The sequence below is a fragment of the Heterodontus francisci genome, chromosome 33 (genome assembly GCF_036365525.1).
Source record: "Heterodontus francisci isolate sHetFra1 chromosome 33, sHetFra1.hap1, whole genome shotgun sequence".
Classification (NCBI taxonomy): Eukaryota; Metazoa; Chordata; class Chondrichthyes; order Heterodontiformes; family Heterodontidae; genus Heterodontus; species Heterodontus francisci.
The window spans coordinates 41,268,884-41,296,295 of record NC_090403.1 but is presented as its reverse complement, the minus strand read 5'-3'; the positions used below and the strand labels follow the sequence as shown (position 1 = coordinate 41,296,295).

The 27,412-nt window shown below is 40.1% G+C and overlaps 1 protein-coding gene across 1 annotated transcript; it reads right to left on the bottom strand.

Moving 5' to 3' along the window:
- Window positions 1–1,022: 1,022 nt before the first annotated feature.
- dusp3a (dual specificity phosphatase 3a) lies at window positions 1,023–26,723 on the bottom strand. The gene is made up of 3 exons (XM_068013353.1): window positions 26,441–26,723; window positions 18,974–19,200; window positions 1,023–13,719 (listed from the first exon to the last, which is right to left on the bottom strand). The coding sequence occupies exons 1-3, from the start codon at window positions 26,560–26,562 to the stop codon at window positions 13,514–13,516; spliced, it is 555 nt and encodes a 184-aa protein (XP_067869454.1). The 5' UTR covers window positions 26,563–26,723; the 3' UTR covers window positions 1,023–13,513.
- Window positions 26,724–27,412: the final 689 nt, after the last annotated feature.

Below are 27,412 nucleotides of genomic sequence, written 5' to 3'. Positions count from 1 at the left end.
ACTCAAAACCAAGACTCCTCCCCCCCTCCCCCCAAACAACTTTACAGACCACCCAACACCCAGCCCACCCGGTATTGCCATCTGAGATCAAGACACCCATGCAGAGCACGCAGCACTGCAGGCTGACAATGGCCTCTGCTACCCACCACCCATCCCCCTCCCCCACTTCCCCTATGCAGTGTTGGTCATGGCTGCTTACCTTCCACAGGACTGAGGCCTTGCCTCGGTGCTACCAGTTTTCAACGGCCAGGAATCTGAAGGCACGTGAGGGCCGCCCATCGTCCACATGATTCTAAGCTCCCCATTGAATCGCTTTCAATTACTTGCAAATGTATTAAAACTAACTATACTACAATTTAAATTGCCATTGTGTCGGGGCAGCGATGCTATCTTGGTGCTTTCCCACCACTGACTAAATCTGGAACTGACATCACATTATCGGTCTCTAGTGTCTCCGGCACTATTCTACGCACCCCCCCATGCCTCCATTCCCACTCCAAACGGCCTCAGTAAATTCAACCCTTAATGTGAACAACTTATAACGATGGGCAGAAGAAAAATTATCTTGTGCATTAATACAGAAGTGCAAAAGCAATAAATTGTTAATCAAATTGTGTATGCTGGCAATGGTGCATGACACCCATGAATACAGCTAGGAATCCTACATTGATAGGTCTATGAAGGCTGCATTACAACACTAGAAATCTCACAATGTAGCAGCAACATTATCCTGGATATGTGGATTGAATTATTCAAACTACCATAAATATCCTGTTACGATCAGATGAGCAGGGGTTGCAAGGCTCTCCTCTTGCCCTTCTCCTTGTTTGACTGCAACAGGGTTTATTCCTTTTAAAAGTGGATGTGCTTACCACTTCAGTGAATGTTTTACATTTTACCTTTGTTGTGACTATAAAAGAACCAGTCAGAGAGGTTTTCTTGAGTTTAAACAAGAGGTGAGTTTATTGTACTTAAAAAAAATCTAAACCTGATCTAGATAAAATAATAAAACTATGCTACACTTTCACTCACACACACGAGAATCATACACACCAACAGGTTGCACAGTGATGAGGGATAGTTGGGTTGTATTAGAATCCAGAACAAATAAAAATAATATACAGCATGTGGGGTCTGGTAATTCCGTTGTCTTTCAGCTGAATTTGTGATCTTGGAGTCTCTGGCTGGTGGAGTGCACTTTGTGGCTGGCCCATCTGGTTCAGGTTTTTCTTGGAGACAGAGTTGTAGGTGGCTTTCTTCCCCGGGGTCTCTGTCTGTGGCAATGGTAGACTTGTCACAGACAGGTTTCAAAACTTGCAGTATATCTGAAGAAAAAGAGACACACACAGCCCCACTGGGGTTTTGTCTAGTTAGCATCGAAGCTTGTCTCTTTCCAAAAGACTGCTAGTTTTTCACAGATGGGGAGGTGGTAACATTATTGCACAGTGTTCTTGTTTGCAATTTAATTGGATTTAAGTCTAGGAATTCTCAGTTTCTCTCGGGTCTCATTGTTGCAATGTTCACCCTATGGAGGTGCGTCTCTACTGTTAATGTTCCAAGATTGCTTTGGATGTTTTGCCATTAGAAGTGAAACAGTTAGCTGATTCCAAATTCATGAAGCATTGTTCTAGTGATGGCTAGTTCAGACATCCGTCTCTCTGCTTTGATGTCTTGATGTGTAAGGTATTCAGATGCAAATGGTGGCAGCCATTTTTAGCTGTCTCTTGTTTTAAAATGATTAATCCAAGTTTCCAACTGATGGATTAAAAATCCTCATTTGGCATTGCACATTTTCTTGACAATCCATAATATTTTATGTCTGTGCACATTTTATATCTGCAATTTGACTTTCTGTTTTTAAATTTTTTTGCACTTTTCAACTCTTTCCCATGGTAAAATTGCACATATATATGTATGTATGTATGTGAGAGAGTCATAACAGCACAGGAGGCCATTCAACCCATCGAGTCTGTGCTGGCTCTCTGTAAAGCAATCCAGTCTCATTCCCAGTGTTTGAAATACAAACAACTGAATGTCCTTGCACTAATATTCATGGAAATCCTGCTTCCCCAACAATTAAATCTTTAAATCCTTTAAAGGTAGTTGAAAATGTTTTTAAATTGCCAGTCGAAGCATCTGAAAGTCACTGGACCTGCTCCTGCTCTAACAGTTACTTTCAGTTAAAGGCTTCCATTGCTTAAAATCATTATCATCGATTCTGCACAAAATGCAACTTAAAAACATGGCATTGATTCCTTTGATGAACTTACAAACTTGGACGATGTTCTCAAACTCTCATTTCAGTGATGCACATTTAAAGTTGAACTCTTGCTGTATATAAACGATGCACATTACCATCATAAGGAGAGTGTAGCTCCTTTACACTAAAACAATAGGAGCAACAATCTCAGCTTTCACCCAAGCAGGGACAATACACACAGCACATAGTGGACATATCTCTCCTGCTTCAACATAGCCGATAACAAAAGCTTAGACATAAATAGCCAGAATTTTGCCTTTTTATTTTTAAACAGGAAAACATTACGCAAAAAAGAAACAAAAGACACATCTCCAATCAAGAACATTTGCAACAAATTTCAGGGTTTTTTGTATTTTTGTCAAAACATACATGTTTTTATTCAGAAATAAATAGACACACAGAAATATATACAAGATTTATTCAAGTGTAAGGCCTCAGGGGCATATAAATCTACAGTTCCTTTAAATCAGATTTTAATATGGCAGCATGTAGCCTAGGCACGCTGTCTACATAAAGAGAATTATATTCAAGGTGGAAGCTGTCACTTATACATGCTAAAATAATCCTGGAGTAGATACATTCCAATCAGCCTGTCTTACTCGTTGAGTTCCGCAGTGGACGGGACACTCAACTCACAAATTACACTGTTCTAAGCTTAAAGCTTCTCTCCACCCACTGTGGCTCTGATTAAGTAACTGGGTTTTATTTCTAGCCAGGTCTTATTTGAAAATCTTTAGTTCTGTCTTTAACTAACACCAGCCTGCACTCATCGAGAACATTGCAACTGCATCAAGCATTCTCCAGAACCACTCGTTGGCTCCACAAATTCAGTGGTTTGCATCCAGACTCAAATTTAGTGCGCTGTAGTTAGGCTATCAATGTAAATCTCAGCTGTGTCACTCATTGCCTACATCTTAATTGGCCTGCAAGGTTCTCCATACCACTTGTGTTCAACAAAAATACAAGTAAAGCTAGTAATGTGTACTCAAATTGTCACTATTGACTCTAACATTTTAGGCTGGGAAGTTTCCAGTTTGAAAGTGATTCTCCTCCAGGGTAAGACATATATGTAAGGAACTAGATAAATAATTATGCATTTTTCCCCAAATATATATGTCAAGAATTGATATTTCCTTTGCAGAATGCATATACATCAGATCTATGTAACACTGTGTGTTGGGATTACACTAAATATCTTTACAAACTATTGGAGAAATGGGTGGGAGGTTGGAATTGCTTATTTGCTTTTATATCTTAACCTTTGGAAAAAATTCCTGCCCTACCTGCAAGGCAAAACAAGCCCTGTTTTCTGGAGGTGTATACAGCTTTTATGCACACCTGACCAGGAGATGGTAAATCAGCAAAAAACCCCGGAAAGAGACCTCAAGAGGGGAGTAGCTGAAGCCAAATGGAAATCCATCTGTGAGGTGGCAGGTGTTGTTACCCACCTGAAAAATAAAACTGAAAGAGCAGCAGATTAAGAAACCATTCCCTTTCACACATACAATCCTGGATGAGTGCTGGGCAGGCCACAACCCCGCACATCCCTAAATACCAAAGGCCACAACCCCGCACATCACCAAATACCAAGCCCAAGTGAAAAAAAAGGATAGATTTTCTGCCTGTTGAGTGTGACTGGGTGGAAAATCTAAATCAGAGTCAGCATACTGGTTCTTGGAACGTTCCTCTACGGCTTGGTTAAAGAAGAACCCAATTTTTCTTTCCTTACTGCAGCTCAGAAGGACATCGCCCTTAAGTGGTGAAAGACAGGACTACTTCTCCGCCCATATCAATGTAAAGTGAGGTGCTATGGAAGACAGCCAAGTCTGGAAAAGCCTTTTTTTTTGCAAGTATATAGAATGATAGCAATAAAACTACACCATGTACTAAACAAGATGCACTGTATCCAGGACAAATGTAACAATTTTTTTTTTTTTAATGGTTCTGGTCCGGGGAGAGGCAAAGGTTAACTTACAAAGCCACCTGTGAGATAGAGCTACCAACAGCATTTAACCCTGCAGCCAGAAATTCCTTCATGTAAACCAGTTTAATTTATGCCGTCCTTACCTGGTCTGGCCTACATGTGACTCCAGACCCACAGCAATGTGGTTGACTCTTAAATGCCCTCTGAAATGGCCTAGCAAGCCACTCAGTTCAAGGGCAATTAGGGATGGGCAACAAATGCTGGCCTAGTCAGCAACACCCACATCCCACAAACGAATACAAAAAAAAACTTGTGGCCTTTCACTTTCGTTACTTGCTTATGAAATAATCCCATCAATTGTCTTGTGCCAGTGAAATATCCTGTATCATTTCGTGAATCTTTGGAATTCTCTACCCCAGAGAGCTGTGGTGGCTGAGCCATGGAACATATACAAGGCTGAGATAGATAGATTCTTGAACTAAAGGGGAGTCAAGGGTCACAGGGAACAGGCAAGAAAGTGGAGTTGAGGCCATGATCAAATCAGCCATGATCTTATTGAATGGTGGAGCAGGCTCGAGGGCCTACTCTTGCTCCTATATCTTGTGTTCCATTTCCATATAATTACTTTAACATCTGTAAAAAAAAAATGGTCTCATTCCACAGTAAACCAAACACTGCTGTATATGGGGAAATCAGGTACGGCTGTAAGATCACCTACAATTTTTGACTAGGATTCCAGATAGAAATTTAAAAAGGATAAATGGAATGTTAATGCCAGAGTTAACATTTCTCTTCCCAAAATATACATCCCATTGAACAAAACTGTGGGATGAGCAAATAATCTTGAACAAACTGCAAACTATTTTTGTCTGCATTTAATACAAGTGACATGCACAACACATTCACCAATAAGGATCCTTACCAGGAAGCCTTCCCTTTTTCATGAGTGGCAAATGCATTCTCTACTCTTTATTATGGGAAAGTGCAAACAAAAGTAAAAGGATAAGGTGACTACAGTTAGTCTAAGGATATACTCAATTTTTTTCTGGCTGTGCCATGTTATTCATATAATAAGCAGAATCATTGTCCTTTGTTGTCAAGTTAGGGGGCAGCTTTCTTCTTGTTGATGAAGCTTCACTGACAGCAATTTCCTGCCATGAAAATTCTTTGTAATCATTAATATGGTTGACTTTTCTGGCACAGGAAGACAGAATCTGACCATAATTAGACCGTCCCTTTCAACGTCCTATTAGTGATTTCAGTGAGTGGTTGAATTCCCCTTAAGCAGCAAAAGGGTCTGATATGTGTTCTTAATTACAGTATATTGGAAGAATGTCATTTCTATTACAAAGTGCACGCGGTTAATATTTTCAAGGCGATTAGCAAACTAGGCAAAGTGAGAAACTATGGCTTGAATTGTAAACTGACAAATATTAACATGAATCTGAATAGTCTGATTCATTGAGTTTCAACAAACACCAGACATGAATGAGCGAGCACATCTAAATGCCTCCAGTATGCATTCTGGAGTCGGGAGATTCTGTTTTTAATTTTGTAAGTATTTAACTGCAATTTATGCTCCCAGCCAATTATTCCAACATCTTTTTACTTCAGTGTTGTGTATTAGCATTTGAATGCAGTCCTCTTCCGTTGCTGAATGAACTAAACCATTAAAGTCTCCACAGTTCAGACTATGACTGGCATTTTAAGAGTTAAGAGCCATCTACAAATGATCAACGGTTGACAGACAACAATAGAAAAACATGCGACAGTCAAATTCTCATTAAGCCGCTTTCAGCACCAAAGACATCAATCCAAAATGATGGATTATCCTGCAGCCAGTGTCCGCATTCATAGTTTGACAGAACCCAGAGTTATTTTGTTTTGTTCCATTAATTCAGAATCAAAAAGACTTTCTCCTTTAGGATATGGTTTAGCATATTTGTCAGTTTACAGTTACAGTATCAAGAAGGGAAGACAAATTATTTCTCTCTGTTAAAAGTCAACTAACCTTTTTCAATCTTCACATACATATTCAAATACATCATATATTATTACATTTCTGTATAATCTGTGTGCCATGTTGTCGGACTGTGACGATCAAGAACTATATAAAGAAACTTCCATTGTCTGATAAATAAAACTGGGAGCTTGTTTTACTGGTGCAACTGATTGGTGAAGAAGTCACTAAAATCAATAGCCATCTGCAACATCCCAACGTAATTCTTTGTTATGTCCAGATCTTATAGTCATTCTTGTTCAGTCAGGCATCCTGATCATCTGTTCCTCTTAATTTTCATACAGTTTAGTGCTGCTGCCTTCCCCAAAGTTCCCCAACTATGGGAGTGTGAGTTATTTGTACATGGAGCACTCATCTACCGGCATGAGGCATAAGTTAAAGATTACTGTAAGATGAACAAGGCAAGGTAATCAAACACTATATTGATCTGCGCAACTGAATTAATTTAGATGGTACCCACTTGGCTAAGAAAGTGCCTGTCTAATACTCACCACTTTTTTGCACCATGACAACTCACACCAACAAGTTTCTTATACATGAGATACTGCTCAATAACATTTGTTCTCATCTCCTGGAAATGCTGGCTCATCCTGGGGTACTGTTTTATGGGTGGACACTGGTACCTTGTCCAATTGGCCAAAATGAGTCTTTGCAAGCTATTTAACTGTGGGGTCTTCACAACCAAACCCAATTTATCCTCACCTGATGGCCACACACATGGACTCTTTTGCAACTGCCACTGGATACTGATCAAGAGAAGAAACCTGAGATGATTTTTTGGTCCTTCCCTGGACCACGGGTGCTGAGGTCAACTGTCGAAGCTCATTGCCACCTTGGCTAGAATATGTTAACTCAGTACAGACTGGCAATCGAGCCTGGGACTCTTTTAGTCTCCAAGGCTTAGTACCACAATGGGGGTAGCACAGTTACCAACTAGGGGAAAGAAGTACTGTTTTAGCAACAGCTCCAGCGACCTGGGTTCGATTCTGGGTACTGCCTATGCGGAGTTTGCAAGTTCTCCCTGTGACCGCGTGGGTTTTCGCTGGGTGCACTGGTTTCCTCCCACAGCCAAAGACTTGCAGGTTGATAGGTAAATTGGCCATTGTAAATTGCCCTCAGTGTAGGTAGGTGGTAGGGGAATTGTGGGGATGTGGTAGGAATATGGGATTAATGTAAGATTAGTATAAATGGGTGGTTGATGGTTGGCACAGACTCGGTGGGCCGAAGGGTCTGTTTCAGTGCTGTATCTCTAATAATAATAATAATAATAATAATAATTCCAGCTGTTGCCTGTTGTCTGAGGCTGCATAAAATGGGTGTGCGCATACACAGCAAGAGGTCAACAAAGCTTACCCAAGCTGAAGACTTAACAAACATGACTACGTTTTGTTGAAGTCAATAATTGAATCCAAAGCCTCAGAGTGTGTACTATTGCTATGTAGGTCACTGGTTGCCCCCCATTCCGAACCTTTGAACACCCAAGCACATTAATAATAATTTAGGACGCTCGCCAAATGCAGTGAAATTTAAATATGAATAACTTGAGACTCCTCCGCATTAGGAGCGAGCTCCAAGAAAACAACCAAGATTATGAAGCCTAACTCTAAGCCAGTTAGGATATTTTTGAAAAGATTTTGGAAAGTAAAATATTTTTAAATGCCTCAGTCAGAACAGTCAGCTTCCTAAGCTTCTGGACAAAGTAATAGGTTGTGGACCTTTGATAAGTACACATCAATTTGGCCTATATGAAAAAGAAAGACTTGCATTTATGTAGCACCTTTCACAACCACAGGACATCCCAAAACACTTCACAGCCAAAGAAGTACTTTTGAAGTATAGTCACTGTTGTAATATAGGTAACGCAGCAGCCAATTTGCGCACAGCAAGCTCCCACAAACAGCAATGTGAGGGATCTAGTTTGCAATTGAGGCAAGCGCTTTTAATACTAGTTCATGATAGTGAGAATACAATCTTTGGCATTATGCTGCATGAATATTAGTGTAGGAATATTTCCATGGAATTTTTCGCCTCATATTTCAGGGAAGTGTTAATCTATTTAAAATAACCAGGCTAACACCTCCATTAAAATAGCAGATAAAGGAAACACACAATAATTTTCAGCATTCACACACTAATATTTGCCGATCCTGAGTTCAAGGCCTGCACTTCTACAACAAAAAGCATTTTATATAGTGTTACAGGGACTAGCTTGCAAAATAAGGAAAATTTAAAATATACATAGGGTTCACATTCAGATTACACTAGAAGAACGGTATGTATATTTACATATATTTAAAATAAAATCAATCATTTTAAACTTTACTTTACATTTGGCGTACATAGAAGTGTTATCTATGGGCTGTAACGTAAATATTTCTTTCAACTGTTTATGACAAGCCTATTTTATAGCATATCAATTATACTAATTAAATTTCATACAGAGCCAGCCACTGCACTGCCTTCTGCTTAATGCCACAACACTTATGAAATACATGCCTTGTGCACTATATTGACTTACAGGCTATAATATGTGTTGCAGTAGGCCCTACAAACCTAAACCATAATATCCACCAAAGGTAAAACAGCCAGGCCCTTGCCAGTCTGCATAATCTTTCCTGAAACACTGACAACCACAAATTGTAGCAAACAATAATGGATCGAGTATAAGATGGATGCAAAGCTCTGCTCTTCTTACACTACCTGGGCAATTGTCCAACCCCAGCCTCAGGTGAGCAATTCTTTCTACTGCAACAGTGTGACTCTGCAGGAGTTCTTCAGGGCAGTGTACTAGGCCCAAACATCTTCAACTGCTTCATTAATGACCTTCCCTTCATCATAAGTTCAGAAGTGGGGTTGTTCGCTGATGGTTGCACAATGTTCAGCACCATTCGCGACTCCTCAGATACAAAAGCAGCCCATGTCCAGATGCAGCAAGACCTGGACAATATCCAGGCTTGGGCTGATAATTGGCAAGTCACATTAGCGCCACATAAGTGCCAGGCAACGACCATCTCAAACAAGAGAGAATCTAACCATCTCCCCTTGACATTCAATGGCATTACCATTGCTGAATCCCCCACTATCAACATCCTAGGGGTCACCATTGATCAGAAATTGAACTGGAGTAGCCACATAAATGCTGTGGCTACAAGAGCAGGTCAGAGGCTGGGAATTCTGTGGCAAGTAACTCACCTCCTTTCTCCCCAATGCCTGTCCACAATCTACAAGGCACAAGTCAGGGGTGTGATGGAATACTCTCCAATTGTCTGGATGGGTGCAGCTCCAACAACACTCAAGAAGCTTGACACCATCCAGGACAAAGCAGCCTGCTTGACTGGCACCGCATCCTTCAACATTCACTCCCTTCTCCACCGACACACAGTGGCAGCAGTGTGTACCATATACAACATGCAGTGCAGCAACTCACCAAGGCTCCTTAGACAGCACCTTCCAAACCCACGACCTCTACCACCTAGAAGTACAAGGGCAGCAGATGCATGGGAACACCACCACCTGCAAGTACCCCTCCAAGCCACACACCATCCTGACTTGGAACTATATCATCGTTCCTTCACTGTCGCTGGGTCAAAAAACCTGGAAGTCCCTTCCTCACAGCACTGTGGGTGTACCTACGACCCAAGACTGCAGCAGTTAAGAAGGCAGTACACCACCACCTTCTCAAGGGCAATTAGGGATGGGCAATAAATGCTGTCCTAGCCAGCAACGCCCAAATCCCCCAAACGAATAAATTTAAAAAATGTTATTCCAAACACTATGATAGAGTTTCCAAATGACATTACTAGATTAGTGTTCACTATGTTTGAGCTGTGGAATCAGATTAAAATGTTCACGCAAAACCCATGGAGCAGCAGGTTTGAGTGACAGGGAGCACCAGAATTTGGAAGCCCAATTTGGTAAAGCAATCACCATACCACTGCTCTAACTGTATTTGTTTCTATTTAATACCAGTTCTCAAAATAAAATGGGAAAGTCACAGTAACATTGAAAAACATACAGGTAATTGTATCACAGGTTCTTACCCATTCTCAGGTCAATAAATAAAAATCCAACTTTAAATAAAAGATGAAATACACACATCAGGTATCTTACTGCATAAATATTACTGTAAAATAAATCACCATTTAATGTCAAATATGAAAAAAACACTAGGGGAGTAAAATTGTTCCTCGCCAGCAGCACAAAACAGGCTAGTAGTGAATCGGCAGCAGATTTGTCACCGCTCCCCATCTTTCCAATGAATTTCACGATAGCTCAAAATCTTTTTGGAGACTCGTTTCCTAGTCTCACTGTTGCTTGGTTTGAAATTCAAAATCTTGGCAATATTTTCCAAGTCAATGGAAAATAAAAACTGGCAAGGTGAAAAATCAGCTGTCTATTCATGACGAGACCACGTCACGCTGCTGGCAGAGACCAATTTCACCCCAGGCACTACTTTTAAAATATAAAACTAGTTACAATGAAAACTCCATTATTCACAATCCAATTATCTGCCAGTTTTCATGGGGAAAAGGACTCGGCAAGATGGCACCTCACTGCACTGCCTTTCTTTTGTGAAAAAAAAACATAATTTATCTTTGCTATTTTTATTGTATGTCTTTATACTTGTCCCTAGGCATTGTTGTACCAGACTAGAGTTTGAGAACCCTCAGAAGTCTCTCAACAATCTCTTTCATTCATCTAGAGAGGGTGATGGGTTTCCTTCCATCATGGTGGAGAATGGAGGGTCTGCTGTAAATCCTGTGTGTTAAGAGTAGGCACAATGAAGCTCCTATATACTGGAATCTACACTGTTCTGGAAGCTATTATTACTTTGTGTATATAAGTGCAGTAACTCCACCTGCCAATATGCACACACATGTTGAATGTTGAATACATTATCCTCATTTTAACTTTTTCTAGCCTTTCACGTAACAAATATAAAACTATCAATTCAATGTGTGAACCAGTTGGCAGCCATTGGTTACTTGCAAGTTAAATTTGGTACCTAGCCCCAAAACATCATCAGTCTAACTTACATTATCGTATATGATTAACTTCAATCCTTAATCTTTCTACAGTTCCTGCACATCTAAATGCAGTATACTCTCTACCCAAAAAAAAGAGAATCATTCATCTTACTTTTGCTGGCTGATGATTGTTGGGGCCATGTGCTATCACAGTGAGATCTTTGCAAGACAAGAACAGATCCCCAACCAGCCTTACACTCTAATTGTTTCACAATACTCAGTTTTTAGTAGCTACAAGCCAGTGTTGATGTTCACCCACAATGAAATGCAAAAAGAGTCTCAAGTGTGAATTAAGAGTTCTGTAACTCCGCCGTATATAAATCAAAGCCTGAGAGCCACCTAAAATGAAAATCAGAAGCAGTATAAAAAGGCAGCTGAACACTCATTTCCCCACCCTGCCCAAAATATTCTCCCATTCCCTCTTGAAGGCAGCCACTCGAGGGTACAGTTCCACGAGCTCTGGTACATCTTCCAAGTACTTATTCTTCACATGTGAGTATGGGGCAATGGCAATCAGCATCCAAGTCTGATCCTGTATTTACTCAACATCTGCGCATGGTACTTTCCAATATGAGTCACTGGCTAGCAACTGGTAATGGGGGCCCGAGTTGATATCCCCCTCCCTAGTGCATGAACAATAAGGACAACTTCCAGCCAAGTTAACTTGGACTAGAGCTGGAACCTGGGAGCTAACTTGGGACCCTTTCTGGTGTATGCAGCTCAGCACTCCACAATGCAGCACTGTTACCCATTCAAGTGTCAGGAAAACCTAAACTTTAACATGTAAACAATAAAGGAAAGCTCTTGACTTTACATATCTAATGACCACTGATCACTTCAGCACAAGATTCAGGCAAATGCTTTTCCTTTGTACCTGCAAAGCTGGAAATAACAAAGAAGTTTGGGTTATGCAAGGCTCAAATGATCCCTGTCCAGGCCACAGGTGGCTTAAAACACACCTTATATCATAAAATACTTGAACAATTGTTAATACGAGTAAGCTCCTATTGCTACAGTCCGAGTGACATAGACTTCCCAGGCATAAGAACAATTACAACATCTTGCAAACTCAAAATTAGTTAAGTAGGGCAAGAACCAAAGCTACTTTTCAACTTTCCTCAGGAGGTCCTTTGGATACCCCTCCCTCCTCCCCCGCCTCTCTCATTTTCCAATTTTCTCTGCTGAAAACAAAGCTGTCTAAAATTGACCAGGATGCACATTGAGCTAGGTTCTCTTAATGTCATGAGCTTTACTATAATTAAAGGAGCCAGATTCACCCGTAAATTTGCTGACTTGAAGCTTTTGAAGGAATATACCTCACAAACTGTCAAAATGGGGACTGGGCAGCAGACTGAGCACAAAACAAAAATGTCACAAAAACTGGGCCACCAGTTAACAAGGTCAGCACTGGCGGTCAATCATTTTCAGCCCAAGGAGTTCAAACCCATCATCAAGGTATAAAGACCAAAAGAAAAAATTGTCTGTGCTTTATTGGCCACAAGAAAGGCTTTGTTTCTTGTACAGGAAAACCACTTAGATACATTTTAGGATTCATTGGGAGAAAACATGATGCAGGACTTGGTAAAAATATTAATCATGTAGAGTTTTTTATTTTCTTAGATGAGCTAATGGCAAATATAACCATCTATTGGTTGAATATTATAGCAATATATTATGGTCCAGATTTTCATCCATTCCTATGGGGAGAACAACTAGCCCCGAATCAGGGAAAGACTAGGAACACCTGCAATTTTGATGATGACTAAAAGCAGGGGGTGATATTTATTTCCAAAATGGGCTAACTTGTCAAGAGCGTCAAGTCGCTCAGCCTCCAGATTTAATGTGCAGGTTTACTGTACTTAATTAGTACCCCTAGCTGTTACTGTCAATGAAAGTAAATGTGCGAGGTGCAGAAGCTGAGCACCAAAACATTTCTGTACACTATTTCCACTGCTCCAAGTTCTTCACTTGGATTGATACTTTCTGTTGGTCACAATCCAAGACAATAAAGTTCCAAATCTCAATGTGCATCAATCAGATTTGAAAGATCCAATGAAATTGGAGACAATTAAAAGATGTGTTTAAAATAACTTTGAGCTGCTGAAACAATGCCTTTATATTTTTTAAAATGTGTCCTTCAAACAAAGAAAATCCCACTGAAGAAAGAATTGAAACAATGAAACTTTGTCCTCACCCTAGAATCAACACGTAACATTTGGTACAATAAAACCTCAGGCATCTGTAAATTCACACCAGGCGCTGGCTACTTCCAAAATGATTATTTAAGATTTAATTTTACCCTCCTTAACCAGTTTCTCATTTAATTGACAGAGTTGTCGTAGGAATCCATCATTCGGCCCAATCTCTCTTTTCTGACGGACAGTTAAGAGAGCTGTTTTGACGTCCATCTTGTGTCGGAGCATGAGGTAAGCGATGACAAGAGTAGGTGATCGGCTGTATCCTTCTCGGCAATGCACAAACACTCGTCCTGGGAAAACAGGATGACATAGAATTAGCCTCAAATGCCCAGCAAATTAAATACAATAAAAAACTTCCTGTCTCAATTATTCTCCTGGACAGCCAGGTAAATTGAACCGTTAATGTTTCAGGTCAGTGACCCTTCTTCAGAAAGAAGGGTCACTAACCTGAAATGTTAATAGCTCTGTTTCTCTCTCCACAGATGCTGCCAGACCTGCTGAGTATTTCCAGCATTTCTTGTTCTTATTTCAGATTTCCAGCATCTGCAGTATTTTGATTTTATTATATTGAACTGTTGAATGGTTAATCAGTTTTTCCAATGTTTCAATTTTCCTGCATTGTTCTGCATCTGCCACTGCATAAAAAAGATGTCATCCAGGTTTTGTGGATTATTTCATTGTTTTTCATGTTATGTTAAAAGTTTTTGCATTTAACAACAACAACTTATATTTATATAGTGCCCAAGGCACTTCACAAAAGCATTACAAAGCAAGATCTGACACTGAACCACATAAGGAGATATTAGGGTAGATGGCCAAAAGTTTGGTCAAACAGGTAGGTTTTAAGGAGCATCTTAACGCAGGAAAGAGGGGTAGAGAGTTGGAGACATTTACGGAGGGAATTCCAGAGCTTAGGGCAGCTGAAGGCACGGCCAAAAATGGTGGAGCGATTAAAGTCGGGAATGGTGAAGAGGCCAGCATTAGACGAGCGCAGATATCTCAGAGGGTTGTGGGGCTAAAGGAGATTGTGGAAATAGGGAGGGGTGAAGCTGTAAAAAAACAAGAATGAGAATTTTTAAATCGAGGCATGGCTTGACAGGGAGCCAGGGGTGATGGGTGAACAGGACTTGGTGCAAGTAAGGACACGGGCAGCAGGCCAGGAGTGCGTTGAAATAGTCAAGTCTAGAAGTAATAAAGACATGAATGAGGGTTTCAGTAGCAGATGAGCTGAGGTAGGGGCAGAATCGGGCAATGTTACGGAGGTGGAAATAAACAGTTTTATTTAAAAAAAAAAATACAAAAGGCACATATAGATACTTGGATATGTGTCAAAAATGTCAGGAATTTTCTGGTGGGCTTGGAGGATAGTTTGAATCATTCGAATATTTCAAAATGACAATAATGTTTATGTGTGCGGGATCTTGCTCCACTGGCTAAGTTCGTGTACTCTGAATCAAAGAGCTGTGTTCTGAAGCACAGCTAAAGAATTCAAGCTGGTATTATAATATCCACGGAACCACACTTTCTTGAAGGAACAGGAAGGAATTTAATGAACTCAGCAGGATCTTTGTACCAGATAGCAGCAGATGGTTCAAGACACTCAGCAAAGGACATTTCTTTCAAAAAACCTATTAACGCTATCCTTTAATGGCTACCAAAACTGGTTACGGTTGGTATTGCCTATATTTATTTACCTGTCAGCAAAAGGGCACACCATTTCCCCCATTATCAAAAATCTATGAGGGCTATGGATGCAATATGGGCATCAACAATACTATTAATTTGAAGAAAAACAAAAATTATTATCTCAGCAAGCAGCCTTTAATAATCATGTTAAAATGGTTTTCCTTACTGTCTAATAAAGACCAGAGGTTTACTGGGAAAAGTTCCTGGGACTAAGAATGAAGTCATAGAGATGATATAAAAAAACTTGATGAATATGAAAATACACTTAGTAAATGGCTTGAAGTAAGTGAATAGGCTTCAGTATGCCTTGTTCACAACCAATCAATACCCACTAACCTTGACACAAACATTGCGGCCCTGACCCAAACCTACCGATTCTCACCCAAAACAATCAATAAAAAAATTAAAACTTGATTTAGATCAATGTTACCTGCCAAGTGAATCTAGCCTGACCCAAGCTTGCATTTTGCCCTCACCTTTCCAAACTCAGGTCTCTTTCCATTTTTGGCTTGGAATCATGCTCACAATGGATCCGCAAAAAGAAAAGCTGGATTTTCTTCCAAAATTCTGTTTTCCTTACTGGGACTGCAGCAAGTAGGTCAGGAAAACACTGATATACTCTCAGTCTACTTTCTGGTCCAAAACCACTTTAAAGATTTAACATCTATAAGTTGACATATAATCCATGAACATAAATTACACTTCAGAGCCATTACACCCCAATTAAGACCAATGTCATTAATCTAATCATCTGAGGCACATTTACTTGTAAGGTTCATTACTCAACATTGACAAAGACGCATCATAGCCAAGGCCAATCCAAAGTATACAGGTATCTGAAGTGACTCAGAGTGACTTTCTAATCACTAACGACCAAGATGTTAGTTCTGAATCATATTTCTCGTGCTTTATCCTGTTGATCTTATTTGAAACTTTACATTATATATCTCTTTTGTAGGATATAGAATACAGCACTAGTGGGTACAAATTATTAAAATATTTATTGTAGACTCTTGCTATTTTATATTAGGCATATATGTGTGCTCCTTACCTATCCTGTACTTTCACGGAGTGGACTGGATAATTAGTAATGAATGAGAAGTTGTGAGTTAGCAAACCAGAACTTTTGCATCATAAGGTAAAATGTAGCACTAAACCATGCAGTTTCATTAGATTGGAAGTGCAATTCAGCCATTCATCAGCATAATTTCTATTCTATTGCATACCTAATCTTCCCAAATTCACAGCACCAGCTCTGATGCAGAAGAATGAGAATGGGTCTTAGAAAATTAAACCAGCTACCTATATTAGGTTGCTTGTTTACAAACTCAGGAGATGCCTGGAAGTCTAAGGCTTGAGGTTACACCAATATTCCCTTTTTAATGAAAATATTGTCCGGCTTTAAAGGTTAAAGGTCATTATTCACAAACATATCGCCAAGATAGTTGTACAGTGAGAACTGCTTTTTTACTATAAGCTCACATCACAATCCATTCTGGGAATGATGTTGTAGCACTTTGTGTTAATATGTTGGCAAAGCTTCTTGGTGGCCCTCTAAAGATTTACTTTCTCTGGTTTCTGAACTATTGTTGAGCTGTGCCTTTACCAATTATTCTTTGTAAGTGGTGGATAATATCAAATGTCCTTGAGATCCAGTAACTTCGGCACTGACAGAGATGAAGGATGTTGGCTTCTCATGTTACATGATCAACTTTCAGAACACATCGACCTCCCAATTTTTATCTACAGGAAGTGCTTAACTAATGGCACATCAGAATGTGTAGGTCATTACAAGGTTATGGTTAAGAATTTAACAGCTAACATCAATCTCCATTATTTTCTAATAACTTAGTATTCATAATAAATTGCTGGTGACCTACAGTTTGCTGATTTCTGATTTCCCTCCCTCTATTATCCAACTATTTCTACTGCACTCTATGCATTACACACAATTGTGAATGGAACTGTGCAGACGCATCTATATGGTGCCACCTCATTACACAAAATACTGGTATTTCAGTGCCACCATGCCATCTTACCTACTGCTTTATTTAATAGCTCATATAATTTTGCTACTTCATGCCAAATAATAATAGATTATTTGTGTGGGGGGAACTTGGAAGCCGGGTTTTTGCAAGGTAGGAACTAAAATTACTTTTGATCCAGATTCAGTTACAATAGGTGAAGAGCAACTGTGAGGTTAACTGCTATCCTTAACTTGGAAAAGATACAGAGCTGTATAGGACAAAGAGATCCCGTGAAATTCTATATCACAGGAATCAATGCTTATAGTCTCCTTTGAGGGCAATTGTTCCTTGTTGCATATTTAGTCTTTGCTGAATATTAAACCAATTTATACATCAAATCTTATGGCGAGTAAAATTTGTATAGTGACAACAGTGATGCCACTGGTGTGATTCAATTATAATCAAGGCTACTTAAAATCCAGAAAAGCATGTCTAATTGAGCATCCATGTCTAAATGGATTGTTTTTATTTAAATATGTTATTAAGGGTTTAGGCATGCGTTAACTCTGTTGTCAACCGGGAGGAATGTTTTTCATAGTTGTCGGTCAAACACTGTTAATGTGTTATTTATTTTTTATGTAGTTGAAACATTGGTTCTGGTCCCCCTGCTCTTCAAACTCCCTATGCCACACAATATTTGCCATTATGGCAGGCATTTTTCTCAATCCCAACCTTACAATGCTGCTAAGTCTGGTTGCTGGGAAGTATGTCAGAATGGCTAACTCTCCCTCCTTCCCTACATAGCTGACTACTTCTTTGGAATGGTGCTAACAAGGATTTTAAAAAAAAAATTCTCAAGTTGTGGTTGTCACTTGCAAGACTAGCATTTATTGTCCATCCCTAGTTGCCTTGTGAAGGTAGTGGTAGGCCTTCATCTTGAAGCTGTTTAATACAACTGAGTGGTTTGCTATGCCAATCAGAGGGCAGATAAGAGTAAACCACATTGGTGCGGGACTAGAGTCACATGTAGGCCAGACCAGGTAAGGATGGCAGATTTCCTCTCCTAAAAGACACTAGTGAACCAGTCAGGTTTTATGACAATTTGACAGTTTCATGTACCAACTTTTTACTTTCTAGATCTTGTTCAAACTGAATTCAAATTCTCAAATGGCAATAATGGGAACTGAATTTATGTTCTATAGATTATCAGTCCAGACCTCTACCAGTCCAGTAACATAACCAAGTGATCATTCTTCATCAGTTAACATAACAAAGGCACTACCATACCCTCCTGTAGGGGCAAACCTCTATGCAATCATTCCACAGTACAATATGTTTATATTCCAAATTCCTGTGCCATTGGCCCACTTGTGTCCTCTGAATTCTGAACATTCTGACTTTATCCTTGCAAACAGAAGGTCTTTTTGTTCCCCTGTACAGCTCAGTTTTGAGGTTTCCTTTGCAATAAATATTTATAATTGAATTTAGGTAGACAAGTCTTCTCATGAGATCAAATTAAAAAAATTGAAAAGTACCATTGTTTAGTGCAATCTTTGCCAAAATAGAAATAATTCGAGTTTAAAAAACATAATGTAAACATATATAAATCTATAATGTCCACCAAAGCTCCATAAAGGGATTTATTTTATTGTATCTTCTTTAGGTCCCTATGGCTTGGTGGATATCCAACTATTGACTGCTGGCATTGGCAACTGGTTGCATGTAAGGCCACAAGGTAATGGAACCTGTGTTTTACCATTGCATGGCAGAGCATCTAAATGCATTAAGGTGCCAACAGGGTTGTGGGCGCAATTGCAAAGTTGCTTATAAATTCATAAAATTAACAGCAATTACTGTATAATAACATTGCCGCTACACACTTTCTGCTTACCATCCTTTTGTGCTAATGACTTGTCAATGAAATCTGCAGCTTCTTCAAAATAGGCACTGAGATTGAATGCTTCTGTATCATTGGCCTTAATTCCATGGTAGACGATTCCTGACCCTGCGTAGAACTCGGCATTGGTGTTAACGTGCATGAATGAATTTCCTTCTGCACTGTTTAATACATGTGTTATCCCCAAACGCTCTAATCTCATAAGATTTTGTGCAACAAATCTGCAAAATAAAAGATTAATGACCTTAGTCCTTCAAAGACTGAAAGTTATTCACTTCTGGACAAAATTGTTCCACAGTCAAAATGGCTGCCTCATGGGGTTGCCAGCCCTCTAGGGTTGGCCTAGGGTCTCCAGGAATTGAAGATTAATCTCCAGCACTGCTGCAAGCAACCCTGAAAAAAAATTATAAGGCAATTAAAAAACAATTTTTTTCATTTGCTTTGAACATTTCTGTCACTATGTCTGGATTGCACTGTCTGAAAAGGGAATTGGACAAATACATGAAAAGAAAGAAAAATCCAGGGTTATGGGAAAGAGCAGGGGAAAGGGACTAATTGAATAGCTCTTTCAAAGAGCTGGTACAGGTACAATGGGCTGAATGGCCTTCTTCTGTGCTATATGCATTTCCTACATTACAACAGTGACTACACCTCAAAAAAGTACTTGAATGGCTGTAAAGCACTTTGGGACATCTTGAGGTTGTGAAAGGCGCTATATAAATGTAAATTTATGATTCTATTATTCTACTATTTAAAAAATATTGCAGATGGTGAAAAAGGCTGTTGGACTGACAAGTCAAGAATCATCCAATTGGGTAATAAAGAGTCTTTTCACTTTCCAATTGGTGTGCGAAGACAGTGCGCTGTGAGGATGGACACGTTGAGTGGTCAAAGGCGAAAGCATGGGGGCAGGACAGTTGCAGGCAGGAGATCATGGAATGAAACCTCCAGGAATACATTCAACCCTACTGCCTCAGTATACAATAATTAAGATGAGATTACAAATTGACATGCTATCCTATATGATCTCGATTTCTGCTTGAAACTGGCTGATGCAATCTTAGAAAACGGTTACAACAAATTTATAGGTTTTTAAATTATGTGTAGCAATGCTTTGAAACAAGTGGAGAAATAAAGCTGAGGTGAAGAAACAATGTGAGGTTAGGAAAATGGTCTCCCCTGGTCAGAGTTCAAATCCAACCCTTGGCGAACATTCAAATTTGGTTCTGTCATGCAGGCCCCCACCTGCCAAGAATGAGACATATTAATTTCGCCACATGAATGTTGATTTTTAAACTGTTCCTGGAGTAAAGAAAGAACTTGTTTTAAAAAAAAAACAGACCCTTGACTGGAAACACATTTTCATAGTAACAGACAGTACTTGGAAAGGACAATAGGGCCACTCCCTGCTCCAATTTAATCCACAATGGACTTTTGATTACCAGACGTTGAAGGTGGGGAAGCTAGCATTCCAGGTTAACTGCTAAGATGGCCGAATACACAAACAGACCAGTTTAGTCACATGACTAACTGGCTGTTGGAGTTTTTTTTTAATTTGAACTTGCCACAGAGTTTTAAAACTCAGAAAGCTGTTTGCTCCTGGACTGAAAAGACTTCCCTCCTGTCTGCTTTCATCTCGCTCTCACCAGCTTCAGAAACCATTGAAAACATATGAACCTCAAGAGAGAAAAGTCTCCGACAGTGAACAAGGTTTAAGAAGAAGAACCTCAACGAAAAGCAAGATCTACCTACAGCCAAGGACTACAGCGAACTTGAAACACAGTAACAAGAACCCCCCCTTCAGAGATCGGCCCAACACTCTCCATTATTTTTCTTCTGCTTTTTTCTGTCTCTATTTGCATGTGTGTATCGCATATGCATGCTAGTGCGGGGCACGGCATGTATCCATAGGCGTTAACCGAATTAGAGTTTAAGTTTTAATAAATTTCACTTTTCTTCTTTAAACCTAAGAAAGCCTGTTTATGCTCATTTTTTTTGCCTTATAATTGGAAAGAGGTGAACAAGGATTCACCAAGGGGGAGCTCAAAACACAGTGTGTTTAAAATTAAACCCTATTACTACAAGAGCAGGTGAAGGCTGAAAGAGACCCCTAGACACCTTTCTCATCTGGTCGTAACAGCTCCGTTCATCAGGAGAGTTTCAGTGGTACTTTGGTGCTGTGAATTCTTCATCTCAAAGGAAGGGGAAAGGAAAACTTGTCAGACCTGTCCTGCTCCTGCACTCCCAGCAGAAGCATTCAGGCCTTTTGTTGCCCAATTGCAACATGAGGTTCAGGTTACTCTCACGTCTCAGTTAAGAGAAGGGCAATTATTAACTGCAGCAGAATGAAAATATATATCAAATAAGGAATCCAACCATTGAACAGGAGATGAGAAGAGAAAGAACACAGAAATATTGCACCTAGTGCCTTCAGTAATGCAATGCCGATCATCACTTTTAAAGCCTTGCAAATTCCTTTTCATTCTCAACAGGCTCTCCATTGCAATGGGGGAAAAAAATCCACAACTGTAAAAAGAAAATGGGAGATACACTCACATTCACCATAGCAACAGAGTGCAACTCCTTCATAACCTTTTCACAACTGTTATTCCTTAAAAAAAACAATGCAATTTTTTTTTAATGTAATCATTTTTTTCTTCTTCAAGCAGTGACTCACATTAGGGAACAGGCCCAAAGGGCCCTCATCTGGCAGTGAGTGTGTAGGCAGGTTATGCGACCGTGGGAGTTAAAACTGTCAACCGGCAGCAATTTCAAGACAGTGGTTGGGCAGCCAGGCCTTGCCAGCTGGTTTGGATCAATTCCCCAACAGAGTGTTCTTACAACTAAGACACCAGGAGAGTTCGGAATTGTTTGGTTTTTAAAATAAGCAACTAAATTACTATCAAAAAAAGTCAAATATGGGAATTAAAATATTTTGAAGTCGAGTAAAAGTTCTTTTTTCAAAAAAAGAGATATCAGGTAGTGCCTAGAATCAGAATAACAGCAAAAGGCCTCACCTATTCCCTGGAATGTTTTGTAACTTTGCATGCTGAGTAATTAGGAATAAATTTCATTCACAGTTTTCAAAGGAGACTTTTCTCCCAGGATTTTTATTTGCAAATTGTACAAAATTTAAGCAGTCTTGCAAGCAAAAAGCTGAGTGTGTTGAACAGCCTCTCCAGGGATAACCTGACTGTTCACCAAGTGGCCCGAACTTTCTTAAACAACAAAACAAACCAGCAGCTGTCTGCACTGTGAACTGATGTGATTTCTATAATTAGCTGTGCGTGTTCCTGGCAGATATAACATTTTGCTTGGGCTATATTACTGTTAAAAATAAATACATGAGTTCCACCATACTATATTTCATTCAAATGCATTTACTTAATTCAAGGCAGCTTTCCTATGTAATAAATGCTACAGGTATAGATATATGTATAAACTGCAGTGTTCCACGTATGGACTCAGGCTGAAATGAATGTAATTAAGCTCGCAATGAACCAACCAGCGTCACACTTCCTTGGAAAAAAACTATTTCAACTCATGCAAATGCTCCCAGGCTGGTCATAAATATAAAATGAGTCAAGTTGCCTCAGATGCAATCTTCCTGCTTAAGGGTTTCATCTCAGCAAGCCATGGCAGAATGATTTCTAGCTGCACGACGTCAGTTTTTCATAGATTTTACCAAGCCTGGAGTTCGGAGCTATGACTCCATTTTCTCCTCTTGCCTCTCCTTTTTACCACTTGAAGAATCAACTAGATCCAGCTTACAATGAGTCATTCTCTGAGCACGAGGGGGCAGCTTAATTACCTAGGTTGATGGATGGGGCAATGGTGAAACATGCTGTTAAACTAAAGCTGCCTTCCATGCAGAAGCTGGATGCGAGGGTGGGAGATACATGCCTGCAATTCCCCATCTAGTGAGCTCCTATGGGAATCAGGCAAAGGCACTGAATTAAAGCTAAGGACTTTCGCACTGGGTGCGAAAGAAACAAAAGGAATGCAGGTCACGAATGGACACAGACAGTGCCAGCGCAGCACTGATTGAGATCAAGAAACATATTGCCAGCTCTCACTTTCATTTTGTGACATAGTACATGATGTAAAGAGACCCAGAAAAACGGGTAAAGAAAAAAATAAAAATAAAAGAATTGGCAAAGACGTTATTTCAAAAAAGGTCACTGCACCTGGACTCAGGCAAGCACCAAGTCACTGGATTCATTTCTTGATCAATTATGCCCCCAGGCTCAAAGGACTCCTTCTTTCTCTGACAACCACCCAACCATGCTGGAAGTAGACTGGTCCCTCAACGTCCTTAACCATGTTTTCCAATTGCTCTGTGACAGGAGTGCTCTATTTGTTCCAAGGCCTTTAGGTACATTTGGCTATGTTGCTAAGTCACCTTGATATATAATTGTATGTAGTTCAAACCACTGTATGAACAGAAATGAGTCATAAGTGCACCCAATGTTAACTGACAGAATTCTTTTCATAAAGGTTTTGTTAAACAAACCAGCCCTAGTTGTTACTTCACACTTTATCAGAAGCAGAAGTATTTTTAAACAAACCTTGCTATCTAGATCTCATCCTGTCCTTGCCTAACAATGATGTAGCAACACATCAGGATGATATGGGACACAACAGAGTTCACTGAAAGGAAGGGCAAAGCCTGACTTTTGAGAGGCTAATGAACCATTGATGATTAATGTTTCTGATGTCGAGTTCTGGATGCTGCTGTTTCGTCTTGGCATGGTGGTCACTGCCCCGTCTTCCCGAAACTGGCTTTTCCCCAAAGTCATAATTATTGGACAAATGTGGAGACAAAATTTGCTATGTACAGAATTTGCAGACGTCAGCATTTTTTGGGCCTGTTTTTACTCTCCAGCAGACAACTTGATACAGTAAATCAGCTGTGACTGCTTACAGCTAAAATAAAAAAGCAATCTGTATACAGTCTGGCCTTTCATGTGCTGCACTCCCACCCCCCACAACCCTCTTTCAGTGTCCTCTGTTTTACCTTTGCAACATCCAAAACTAAATAAAGGTACCGTGAGCTCACTCCAGCCAACAGGAGCAACACTCTACTTGTTTGCTACTGTCTTAATAAATTATTAATGATATTAGTCATTGCATTCTTTATAGCAGCAATTGTCTGGAATTAGAATGGCTGACATATACAATCGAGGAATTCCAGAAGAATGAAATTTACTTTTTATGGTACTGTTTCGAACTTCTGCAGTTGATTGGCCAACCACCCCTCATCAGCAGATTTAAAGCATTAATCTGTGAAGTAAGGATGAACTGAGAGATACTGGTAAATGAGCGCATGCATCTCCTTTTATGGTTTTTGGGAATGGTGTCATTTCAGAGGACTATAATTCTCCTTGCAGTATAATGTGGGGGGCCTAAATCCCACAAGCCAAATTAATAGATTTCAAGGAACATAAAAATGTCCATTTACTCCTTGAGCTTGCTTCACTATTCAATTAGATGGCGGATCTATGCCTCAACTCCATTCACCCACCTCTGTAATTCTTGATAGATTTTTATTAGGTAGGCTATCAATCTCAGTCTTGAAAATTTCAGTTGACCCAGCATCCATAGCCTTTTGAGGACAGAATTCCAGATTCCCAGTATCCTCTGGGTGTAAACATGCTTCCTGCTTTCCTAAATGGCCTAGCTCGAATAACATTACCCCCTCTCGTTCTAGATTCCCCAACCAGAGAAAATAGTTTCTCTGTATCTACACTAGAAAATGCCTTTAGCATTCTCAAGATCTCAATTAAATCACCCCTCAACCTTCTACTTTGAAGGGAAAACAAATGAAGGTTATGCTTCCCATCTTACTAATTTAACCCTTTAAGACCTTGTATCAATTTGAAATTCTCCATAGTTCTGGCTGGAATTTTATTATCCCATATCTTACCAAAATTCCCAGAACCTTCTGCTATAACAAATTAATTTAAATTGCCACATTAATTAAAAATGACAAATTCATAATTGTTTCTGCCAGTGAGATAATGTTTCTAACTGACCTAGATTAAAAACAAAGGTATTGTACTTGGAAAATGTAGGTTGCTTTAACACTGTTGCACCATTAGATAGGCACTACACGTACTTAATCAGTCCCTACCGTGCCGAAGAGACTAACATCACTTAAAAGGCTGTCTTAATGAGTTCCTTTTTAAAAATGGCTTAAAACAATTATTACAAAAAGCTATAGTCTCTGCAATCCATTGCCAGGGTGCATACTTTCGGGTTTGTCCTATGGGTTGTTTTGGCACACCATTATCAGGTGAACATTGGACACCTTACTGCCAGGTCCCCACCAATTCTGTCCCAAGGTCAACCAAGGTCTCCAGCTGCCTAGCCTTTGTGTGGCACTGTACAGTGAATAGTACCAGGGCTCAGCACATGGAAGGCTGCAAGTGCAACACACTGTGCCAGTCCTGTGGTGCTTTCATATTAGGAGACAATTTTGCAAGTTAATATAACCCCTTCACTGCACATGCAAGAGTTATATTAAGGTACAGCCTCTGGTGGGTGCCTGTAAAATTCACTATCGGTTAAATTAAAGTTCTGTTCCAATTTTTTCCCCACTTCATCTGAAGGTGGTATATACGGCCCTCATTATCTCATCAAAGTGGTCACTCTTCATATGTGAACTTTAATATTAATGTCAAGGCTATTTGACTGTGACAGGTATAAAGGCTGAGCTCATTCTTAATCTTACTTCACATGCACACTTGTACATTTTCTAGAAGGGTCACTGCCCAGTAAGCAGCAGTGGGATTCGCCCAGAAGGCCAGCACAGCCCAGTATTCAACCTGGGACCTCAACTTAAATTGTCATCATATACTTGATAAGGACCTGACAAAGTTAGTAAAGAGCTTCCAACATAGACAATCTGTGCTTTATTGCAGATATATTGCAATGTGGCAATCGGCCCTGTGCATTAGGCCCAGGTGGACTATGAAATCATCTTTACACCTGATGTAGACAGACAGCCCCACAGAAAACTCCAGCATTTATTGCTTTGGGGTAGCAACAGGGCAGGGTGCAAACTAAACCCTTCTGTACAATTCGCCTGAGAAACAAGTTCCAGGAAACCCCAGTTAATATACATAAATCACAGAGGTATGCAAAAACTTAAATATCCTGTCAAAAAAGGTCATTTGCAATTTCAAAGTCAACACCCTATTTTAAAAGAATGGCAACATTTATATGTATATAGATATATGAATTAATTGTTGGAATTCTTATATACTTAATCTACTAAAATCTGACAGGTTATAAACAATGTTTAGAAGGCTAAAAATATACTGATTAGAGAGACAGTAGCTCACTATCAAGATCAGTTCAACCTGCAATTGATTTGCTCATAAGAAAACTAAGAGATTACACAGCAGGCTGTGGCTGCGTTGTCTTAAGTATGGAGTAAGCTGCAAATGCAACACTTACGCATTGCCCACATAGATCCTGGAGTAAACTTCATTGCAGTGCTGGGATGGGAGGCTGTAGAAGCCGCTGTCGTTTGCTAAGAGCTCGTTCAGTTCCTCCACCATCAGTCGGTGCTCTGACATGATCCGTGGTTGCCGCCGGACGCAATGGCAAAGGCAGAGAGGGGCAGCGCTGCTTTAGACGCTGTATGGGGGCGTTTGTTAAACGTTGCTGCTGCGCCGCCGGTGTTAAACTTCCCGCATCTCCAATTGACACGAAGGGATGAAGACCCTGATAAGATGAGGGTAGGGGGGGTGGGGGTTTTAAAAAAACCCGAGAGACGATCAGATGTTGCCAGCCAGAGCAACAACGCCCTTCTCCAGCAGACGGCAGTCACTCACCCAGACACCAGCCTCACATACCAAACAGCAGGAATGTATCCATTCCATGGGGGGAAATTGTAACACTCACCACAGGGCATTCTCCTCCACACCCAACCCCTTCACCACATTGAAACTTGCTGCTCACTCTCTCTCCCCCACCCATTACAAAAATGTAACAAACTTTGTAGTGCAGGCAGGAGGATTGACATTGAGGGAGGTGGGGAATGTCATATCTATGGGACAGAAGGATAATGCCAGTGGTGGAAGAGGGAGATTTTTTTCTATATATATGTGTTATATAGCAAGGGTAGGAGGTATGTTTTTGAGCTTCTGGTTGCTTCACTTGGCAATGCTTTTGGGTTGGGCATTTCCCTGTCACCACTAAGTCTGCCTACTTCCACCTCCGAAAAATTACCCACCTCCACCCCTGCCTCAGCTTATCTGCAGCTGAAACCCGTGCCCATGCCTTTGTTAACTCCAGACTTGACTGTTCCAACTTTCTCGTGCCGGCCTCCATTCTTTCAACCTCCATAAACCTGAGCTCATCCAAAAGTCTGTTGCCCATATCCTAACTCTCGCCAAACCTCATTCGCCCATCACCCCTGTGCTC